We start from the raw sequence: 10267 nt of genomic DNA, 5'->3' as shown, positions 1-10267 counted from the left end.
TTTATTACGTTCTGCAAACACTACTAATAACTCTCCTGAGGCATTTCTAGAGCCGATGCTCTGCCCCCCCCCCCCCTGCATAATCCCCGGCCTGTTTCTTGCCAAAGTTGCCCATCAGAACAGTATACTGTGACTTTATTAATGGCTTATTCTGCGTCTTCATAGTTGCATTCAACCAAACAATCATCATGGCTCAATGTAAGTGCGTAGGCGTGTACCACTTTAATCTTGTACCTTTTGTTAAACATAAGTATGATACTTGCAACCCTCTCACTGATGATATAGTATTCCTGTATGTTGCCCGCGATACTATTGTGCATAACAAACTTCACCATTAGTTCTTTTTTTGCCAATTATTCCACGTTAGCATAGGACGTGTCCCACCTTCAGCATTGTATAAGCCTCACCTGTCCTCCTAACTTCACGGAGCCCTATTATATCCTATTGAATACCCTCTAATTTCTATAATAGGACAGCTACACTAGCCTCTCTAGATCGCGTTCTAGAGAGGCTAGTGTAGCGTTGAAAGTAGCCAAGTCCAGACTTCCATGGCGCCCTGTCTGGACCCAGATATTCTTAACACCCTCCACTGCATAGCAGCTCTGACCACCTCTTTGTCTAGTTGCTTTGTAGCTGCTGGAGCTGAGGGCCATGGATTATTTGCTGTAGTCATGGAAGGTAGTGGCCAAGCACTGCACCAGAGTGGCCAATCCTGCTCTGGTGAGAAAGTGCCTTACTGGCAGGTGGTTGCCAGTGAGGCCGCAGCCCAGACCTCTTTCTTTTTATTCAAATTATTCTTTATCACGCGTTTTAGGTAATTATACAATTGGTAATGGTCCGGCGTCTGCATTCGAAATGAGTTTTGTCATTGCATGCTAAGCTGCTGCGCTAATTCTAAGTAGGGGGTTCTGTCACACTTTTTGAGCACCGTAGTACACTTAAAAAAAGGCAGTGCTCCTTACTAACTTCGAGGTAGTAAATTTTTGTCACAATATTCACTACATAAATAGTAACTCTAGGTAGTAGACCACAGACATTTACTACCTCTGGTTGCTTCTAAGGTAGTAAACGTCTGTGGTATACTACCTTCAGTTTCTACTTAGGTAGTGAATGTTGTGACAACAATTCACTACCTCAAAGTTAGTAAGTAGCACTGCCTTTTTTTTAAGAGTGTACAGCCCCTGACCGCCTATAAGCTCTCAGCTTCATCTGACTCTGCACGTTAAAGAACCCCAGGTGGTCTAAATTTCCGGAGCCCTCCACTACGGCGTCTCTCATAATCATATAGTGGTTTTGGGACGTTAAACCCCAAATATCAATCAATCATCTGACTCTTAGCTCGCTTAGCCTTCTTTTCCTAACTGCTTGAAAGCTGATGTTCTCTTAAAACATTGTCCCCGTATCTCTATGTATTCTGCAAATGTCGTCGAAAGACGATAGTCTTGCGTGTGAAGAGAGTGAACAATTATTTGATGTTCTGCGCAAAAAAAAAATCGGTGAATGGTATTTTGGAGGTGCTGCGTTAGAGTGCCTCGAGCGTGCGGCGGAGGCGAACGAGCGCATTATGCCACGTCACACGTGAGACATGAGCGCCATCTGACAGTCTTCTTGCAAAACAAAGCACGTGTTCTGAGACGAGTGTGCGCGCCCGTCTCAGAGGTGATAAGGTGAGGAACTCAAGGCGATGAGTAGGGGCCACCACCATCGCGTCTAAGCAAAGCGTTGGAAACACTCACATTTTCGTGCAAGCGTTAAGTGGTCAGTGCAGCGTGATAAGTGCTACGGTTTCTAAAATTACTTATGTATGCATTTTCTAGTAAAAGACTCACATGCAGGATATATACGTGTTGTTATGGTGCCCCAGACATGCGCAATATTTGCTTATTAATTGACAATTGTGCAAGTATGAACGCTAAACCTTGAGCAACATTGGTGGGCGCTGCGGATGAGGTCGGCCATTTCAAATACCTAGGGCCGTTAAGAGTGGACAAACAGACAAATGTACAGACAGACAGACAGACAGACAGACAGACAGACAGACAGACCAAAATGTTTGCGTCGAAGGTACCCAAGAAAGATTATCGTCTTTAAAAATTGGTTTTAAATCTGCATGTTACACCGCAATGTCGTCGAAAGACGATAGTCTTGCGTCTGGACAGAGTGAACAAATGGTTTATTTGATGTTCTGCGCGAGAAAATCAGTGAATGGTATTCTGGAGGCACTGCGTTAGAGTGCCTCGAGCGTGTAGCGGAGGCCAACGAGCGCATCGAGGCACGTTAGCTGGCAGTTATCTTCGAAAACAAAGGCGTGCAGCCCGCGGAGAAAGATGCGCGCCAATCTCCGAGGCGATAAGATGTAGAACGAAAAGCGAAAGGCAGGCGCCACCACCGTGACGTTGTAGCAAAGCGTTGGAAACACCTTTTTGAGCATCGCGTTGCACTGTCAACGCAGCGCGATAAACGCTACACTCCTTAGAGTTACTTGTGTGTCCTTCTTTAGTATAAAGGCAGGCATACAAAACTTCGAAGCGTTGTTGTGGTGCCCCAGATATGCGCAATAATTGCTTTTATATGACAATCGCACAGCTATGAATGCTAAACATTGAGCAGTATTGGTGGGCGCTGCGAATGAGGTTGGCCGTTTGGTGCCAGCTGAAGTATCGTTATGACGGACAAACAGACAAATGTACAGACAGACAGACAGACAGACAGACAGACAGAATAAAATTTCTCTGTCGAAGGTCCCCAAAAAAGACTATCGTCTTGAAAAACAACCTCCCCCCCCCCTCCTCATGGTTTCGAACTTCTGACCTTGCGATTATAGGCCAGCTTAGTGCCCTGGATGACCCTTTTTTTTACGCGTTTATTCTCTCTTAACCTCTTGTTGTCTCACTCAAATTTGACATTGTTGGTTTCAAAGTGTCCGCAATGTCCAAGTTTTGCTGATATCGAGATCTATAACACTGCTAGTTAGACATTTCTTGTTACCTGACAAGTTTCCCACACCTGTTTTGTGAAAAATCGGCTACTTCTATATCATTGTTACGTTGAGCGTATACGCCATGGGCCGTAGGAGGGGATGAAAATAAACGCGAAAAGTTTCTAACTGGTAAAGAATAGACAGGCGCTGCCTTTAAGGCAGTATCCTATTTTGTTTGCATTTGGGGTAGGAATCAAAACTCTCTTACATAAATATATATGTAGTGTGTGGCCTCAGTTGGGAGTCATATATACGTACTAATAATTATGTCTACGTTTAGTTTATTAACGTTAAATAGTTGATGACATGGTAAAGAGTGAGTAATTTCTAGTTCTAGAAAGCGGCGGAATGCAAAAAACAACATACGAAAGAAATGACGTTTTTGCATCACTCAACACACAGCGTCAGCTTGAATTGCTTGACCATGTTGACTCTCGGCACCAGAGTCATACACAACAATAAGTCCACGTGACTCGTTCCGTGTTTCTAACAGCTGTGTTAAAGTGCGGGCAAGTGCTCCGTAATTGTTGTATGATCGCCTTGGTGATCATACAACATTCAGGGTGGGGAACCTGTGGAAATGCGGAGGAAAAAGTTAAGATTAAAAATGTTCCGTAGCATATTTTATTCCAAAATGTATATATAGAGATAAGTACAAATTTCGACCGCATTATATCTCTACACCACTTGACCATTCTAACAAAGTTAGAGAATATAAGAACACATTTTTCCCCGCACAATCTCGCAATGAAATCATCTTACTAATGATGTTGCCATCGTCACCTCTAACACTGCCTTTTACTCTTTGTTATGATGTTTTGTGCACTTTATTTCATTGTCATAATTATTTCTTGTGTGGGGAGTCCAATGCTTGATACACTGTTATCTTTTTTTTCTGTTATGTTACAAGACCTGTGAATATGCATTTATTATAAGTTACGTAATATGTAACCCCCCCCCCCCACCTCTGTAATGCCTTTTGGCGCTGAGGGTACACTAAAAAATTAATAAATGAATAAAAATAAAAGATTAGCTCTTCTTCAGAGCGCTAACGTTTCTAATTGATGTTGAAGCGTGTACATTGTTTACGACGTGCTAACATTGTTGTTGATGAACATTTTTCGTTCAGGAATTTTATATTACTTTAATACTGGTAGCGTGGTCACACAAAATATTGTGCAAAAGAACTAGCCAGAGTCAGGTCTAGGCACTAACCTTTCCTTAGAGACCTTTAATAACAATAAACAAGTCGAATAGCTGCCGAGGAAACTACACGTCATTATAGAGGAAAGTGAGTAAGCTTTCACGTCATTATAGCGTTTCACGCTCTTAGTTCTGCAGAGAAAGGCGAACCTATTATCCTGCTCACACAAACTTCAGCGCGGTAACACCTCTGGGTGTATTTAACAGCGCTTATCTCATGATCCCGTTGACCTACTCTTTCGAGTGTTTTCACACAATGGGCTGTGCAACCTGCATGTGACACGACAGGAGGTCGGAAATTTCAGCACAATAATTTGTGAGCGGCAAGTATGCGCGCAGTTTTGTTGGGTGCCTCTGAGTCGTATACGTTTCGTAAACAAGCGTCATCCACGATGGTAATCTTCATTATACGTACAGCAAACGTAGAAAAAAGTAGGACCAAAAAATAACTGTGCTCGACACGCAGTACTTGCTAGGAAAAAATAATGAATGCAAAACACATGAATGTGTCCCGTAGTGACCTAGTGCTATCCGTTCCTGAATTTCATGTGTACCAAACTATTTTTGGATCTTGAAACACCAGCTATACTGCATGGCTGTAGTTGTCGAGCCAGTTTAGCGTTAGGTCGTAGGGTATGTGCGACGCGGCTGTCCTCTTTTCGAGACCACTCGATTGCGTTCCCAGCGGGTAGCATTGTTAAAACTGTGCCAACCGAATTTACATAAGTTATGCCTGCTTGTTTACCGATGATCTCAAATAATAAAATACGTATTCGATTCAGTTGTGCTATAAGTTGTGTTCCACGGCCCGTCCGGTTCAGTGAATAAGTTGAGATTGTCACGGCACAAAATGCTGTGTGGGCTGTCATCTTCGTTGCGGAGCTCTTCAGAAGCGCACAAACAATGGTGCGCACGACGCGTTCGTGGTTCAACGACCGGCAGAAGCAGGAAGCACGCGCATACATGACTGGGTGAACCGGAAGCTGGGCACGCTATAAGCTATGGTGAGCAGCGAAAAACGATCACGCATATCATTAAGTTTCTCGCATTAATCCGTGCAGGGTTTCAGTTTTTGCTTACCTCCAAGTGGACAGGAGAGGGAGTAATACCATATAACAGTGCGCTTCCTGCATGGGTCAAGTCGGAAGTGAGAGTGAACATGGCAAGGGCGCCATATAAAAGACGGCAGGGAGCTTGAATGGAGGCGCAGTGCATCTCTTGGATACTCCATCAGCAGCGATGATCATCACCATGATCCGAGGAAAAACGCTGTTCTGGGTAAGTATTGACTACCGTGATTAGCAGGAACCACAACTGAACACATTTTCTATGAAAAGCATATAGAATGACTTGACATGTCGTGGCCATCAATGTTCGATCTGACCACGCTTTTTGTTTTCCACATCAAAGTTACCTGTTAGCACCGAACAAGGATGCGCACAGGACCAGGAATTATTGCAGTAAAAAGTGCATAGACACTTGGTTCTTGAGCCTTGTTCAAGATTTACCATAATTCCTATTAGTTTGTTGTTCATTTTCTGCATTGTAACAAGCGCGTTAATTTTCTGTAATGACTACTTTTTGTAATATTATATTTACAAAATATAGTTAAGTAAGTAACACCTTAAAAGTACTTCTTGCCATTCAAATTTTGTGTTGTAGGTCAGCGCACAGAACACGAAGGGAAAAAAACAAGTGTTCTTTTTTTTCTTCGTACTTGTAGCGCTCAGTTGTAAGGAAGGTGTAGGGCCAAGCCTATAAAAATTACTAATTCATGGAATTAAACTTTCGTCATTTAGAGTCCCGTCGCAGAAGATGTCAAAGTGAAAAAAGGTGTTTCTGCAAACGAAATAAATGTTGCGAGAGGCTAAAGGGAACAATCAACACTGGACTTCTAAGAAACATTTTCGCAGAGAAAATTTTCCAGTATACAATTATCTGTTTTGCTTCAGCTCGACGAATGCAATGCATTTGTTAATGTGTAAAGTAAAAAAAATTATCTCTGAAAGTAATCTTGCCAAACCTGTTTCGGCCTACAGCTTGGCATATCCGATTACGAGTGGTAAAACATGAAAGTTTTCTATATAAGGTTAGTTATGAGTTTTTAGCTAATACTGATTCTTTTACTTTTCTTGTAAAAAGCATATGAATGTTACACTTCGGCAGTGTCGGATTTGTAGGCAGAACATATGGCGAGGCAAAAATATTTAGTTTTAAAGTCCTTTTGTAATTGTTTATCAGGAGGACGTTGTTACTTTTGATTTATAGTCGTCATGAGGCTTTTAAATTATGTGGCAGAATTCCGTGCGCAGCCGCTCAAGCGATTCCGTTTTTTCAAAAATCTATTAAGTCGTGCATAAAATGTACTGTATAAGGGTCGCACGAAGCGCAGTAGCTCGTCGGTTGTATCTATGATCGGTTGTTATTGTTTCTTTTGCTGCCTTTCTTCCGCATGTACATTCTACGAACATTCCTAACCTGATTCCGAGGAGTCATGACTACGTAGCTCTGTTAAGTATGACGATAGTTATAGCACGAGAACAAAACGACGACACAGAGACAAGAAGGACACGAAGGACACGAGCGCTAACTTCCAACCTTCGTGTCCTTCGTGTCCTTCTTGTCTCTGTGTCGTCGTTTTGTTCTCTCGCTATAACTATCGTCCTGCCACACCAACTAGCCCAAGCTGCAACAATTCTGTTAAGTAATTTGTTTTTCACCCTGCGTCACTTTTGGATCTAATCTTTTTCCTGGTGAGATAGCTCTGGTAATTCATCTTTATCTGCTCAAAAATCCTACATGCCAGTTCTTATTAGTGATCAGATGCAGTGCTTCTCGTGTATGATACTAAAGCATATCCTGTTTTGATATTTTCGAAAGTAACAATTTATTGTTTGATCAAGTTTCTGACTTCACGTGATTGGAGTTTCGGGTTCCAAGTCATCACGCTCTGTGTTTTTCGTTCCAGAACTCTGTTCCTAAGTTTTATAGTTTTGCTGCAGTAAACGTGAGTTTGTTCGATTCCTCAAGAATAGTTGTCAGTTTGGCCATAGATAAGTTGTCTTGTTGTGTCTTTAAGCCTTTTTAACGTGAAAGTTATACGTGCCCCATCATATGCGCATATTGACCATCGGCTCCAACAATATGGATGCCAAAATCATCATTACGCACTGAGGCCAAAGCCTGCTGCCAATATGGCAGTAACCAATAATATATATAGCACTCTTTCATTCGAATGCATGCTATTGTCACCTCGTTTGGTCAAACAGCAAAAAATACCATTAAATCGTCTTGCCACACTGCAGTGGCAAGCATTACAGGCTATTGCTGATGTACCTTGCAATGAATATAGGCGTTGTCTCTTTCTGAAGTTCAAAATTATCTGAGTTGACAAGCTACGTAAGTATCAGCCTGTATGTTCTTTTAAATGTGAAACGACTACGGTTGCTACTCATAAGGAGCATCGAAAACTTAATAACCAGCCAATCAACTCGCTAAAAGCAATAGACTAAATATTGGGCATTTCTGCGACCACGCACAAACTTTTTCCTACTGTGTTCCCTGAACAGTAAGCGAATCTAAATTATGTGGTGAAAACATACCTCATTGGGCGATGATGCAAGCTCTTACCAACAGTTTTTGAAGAAACCCGACGTTTCGGAACCACTTTGGTTCCTTCCTCACGGGAGACTGCAGGACTACAGAGAAGCGGCGTCTTCAAAGCATTCGCGGGGTGGATAAGGATCACCCTCTCTCTGTCGTTTTGCCGTGTAGTGCAGGCCATAAACTGTGTGTTTTTGTTGATGTTTTTCACATTGCTTTGTGTGTTTTTATCTTACATTGCAACAAGAACATGAAACATGAAACATGCAACATGAAAGTTCTTGTGATGTTGCAGCTGTTATTGTACGGAAATGGGGGGCCAGGCTAACTGCCTATACGCAGCTTTAGTTCCCCCCCCCCCCTCCTTGGTGTTCGTTGATCTTTGGTACCTATGTGGCTTGAACTTCACATTTCAAACAACGACATGTGACGTCGCCTGCCACCAACATTTGTGACGTCAACATAACGTCACTATGATGCCCCATAATATAAGGTCTCATGACGACGTCATCCCATGACATCATTGCATGGTCGAAGACATCGCTAAAAAGGGGGCAGTGCTGAACGAAGTGGAGTACAGAAAACTTCCCTAATGGTGCGTGGGGAGGTCGATACATTGACTAGTAAGAAAAGGCAAATTTTTGTCGTCACAACGTCTTTAGCGCAAGCGTGAGAGACCGTGTGAATTTATTTTAGATAGCGTTAATAGCTCTCTGTTCATTAAATGCTATACGTAAACATGCCAAATGGAATAAAAGAAAGTTCATCGGCAGTGCCTTTTTTTTTTACTCCGTCAACACTCCATCTAGCCAATTACGCCTGCTTATTTACGAACTTGATTTTTCTTACATTGCAATTTTTCTTTCAATTACGCGTCATAGTCGCCCATTGCTGCTGATACCTTATTTTAGAGTTTATTGCCTAAACGACCTAAGATATTTTACCTACATTTATAAATTATCTATACTGAACATTGATTGGCAGAGTTTTGTTTCCTTTAGTTGGTTTTCTTGTAAATATTAGCTGAAGATTTGTGCTTTCTTTGGTTAATATATTTTTTGCTACGCGACGAATCCTACTGTTTCATTTGTAATGGGGCTGAATTTAGAAATGTTCATTGAGAAGTGTGTCTTGAGGCCGACGCCTACTGGGGTGGGCCCTGCTGCACGGGAAAATAAACGTTTGTTGAAACACAACAGTGATAATCTCGGTGGCACCCAGGCCTGATACTGCAGGTAACGCCTAATAAATAATGAAACAATGTCATGCTAGAGTCTTAATAGGGTTTGAGTGTTCATCTCCCTATAGCTGCGCGATAAGCTTTTTGAGGGGGACTAGTATATGTATACCCATAATGAGCAGCATTTTATGTGCAGGCAACCCTTGCTCTGGCCCTCACAGTGTTCCACTCTTGTCGGGGTGGCTTCCATGGTGGAGGTGGAAGCCTCATCATTCTGACCGCGGGAGGCGGCCATGGAGGTGGCTTTGGCGGTGGATTTGGCGGTGGTTTTGGCGGAGGCTTCGGTGGTGGCTTCGGTGGTGGCTTCGGTGGTGGCTTCGGTGGTGGCTTCGGTGGTGGACACGGAGACACCTATGTGTCAGGTCCATCCTACGTGGTGAATACTATTCATCGCGTGAGTAAAATTGGCCATGGCGGACACGTCCTCGGTGCAGTTGGACCATGGAAGCCCTGGAAGTCCTGGTGGTAGCTCAGCTTTGACTCGCCGAACACCGAGACCAACATCAAGCATCAAACTTTGACGGCGTGTGTTCCTACTGGTGTTCATGGTTAATTTTTTTCTCGCTGTGTATGTCGAGTGAAAGAACATTTAACAGGCATACATTTGAACTAGTAGGAATCAGAAACTTCGTGCCATATTCGCTTGCACTCCTTTTCAATGACCGTCTCTTGCGTGTTTTATTTCATTTCTACCCATCCAGGAGTCGCACATGTGAAACCAGCCTGCTGCCTCACAAAGATAAAAAACAAATTAAAAAAGATGGGCTGGTTCTGCGCTTGTTTTCATTTAGCATTTTCGCCACTTATCTTTCGTTAAATGCTCAATTATTGTGCAACTCATACCTGAAGATTATGGCGTTTCACTGCTTCTCGCTTTCACAGCAATAATTTCTTGTGAATTAAAGACACATTTTCACGTACTTATCTTAATCACGCATGTGACCTTTCTTCCACCAGACTTCGAAATGAGCAGGCTTCATCTCTTTCGATTATTGCAGAGTGAAAATAAACTTCATAAATACTAGGTAATGTACCTGAGAACACCGATAAGCTCTTTAATAACTCTTCCATATTTTGAAGATGCACATTCAATTGTACATATGGGCTCATTCACTTGAGGCTGGTCACAGAAAGTTGAATAGCGAAACAAGACGTTAGAGTACGCTGTGCAGCAAGATATTAGCGCTCAGTAAAGGCGATGAGCCACAACTCACGCTAACTTTGAGTTTTGCATTATGTTG

At 42.5% G+C, this 10267-nt stretch overlaps 1 protein-coding gene across 1 annotated transcript; it reads left to right on the top strand.

Annotated features, from left to right (window-relative positions):
• Nucleotides 1-5302: 5302 nt before the first annotated feature.
• Nucleotides 5303-9956, top strand: LOC142775930 (uncharacterized). The gene is made up of 2 exons (XM_075878467.1): nt 5303-5461; nt 9163-9956. The coding sequence occupies exons 1-2, from the start codon at nt 5423-5425 to the stop codon at nt 9493-9495; spliced, it is 372 nt and encodes a 123-aa protein (XP_075734582.1). The 5' UTR covers nt 5303-5422; the 3' UTR covers nt 9496-9956.
• The last annotated feature ends 311 nt before the right edge of the window (nt 9957-10267 follow it).

Source organism: Rhipicephalus microplus, chromosome X (assembly GCF_043290135.1).
Source record: "Rhipicephalus microplus isolate Deutch F79 chromosome X, USDA_Rmic, whole genome shotgun sequence".
Lineage (NCBI taxonomy): Eukaryota > Metazoa > Arthropoda > Arachnida > Ixodida > Ixodidae > Rhipicephalus > Rhipicephalus microplus.
This window is presented reverse-complemented; position numbering and strand designations above follow the sequence as displayed.

Bases quoted from the DNA above. Each gene is read 5' to 3' on its own strand.
- LOC142775930 (XM_075878467.1), top strand. From the start codon at position 5,423: ATGATCATCACCATGATCCGAGGAAAAACGCTGTTCTGG. The intron at 5,462-9,162 runs GTAAGTATTGAC...TTTTATGTGCAG, and splicing joins GAGGAAAAACGCTGTTCTGG to GCAACCCTTGCTCTGGCCCT.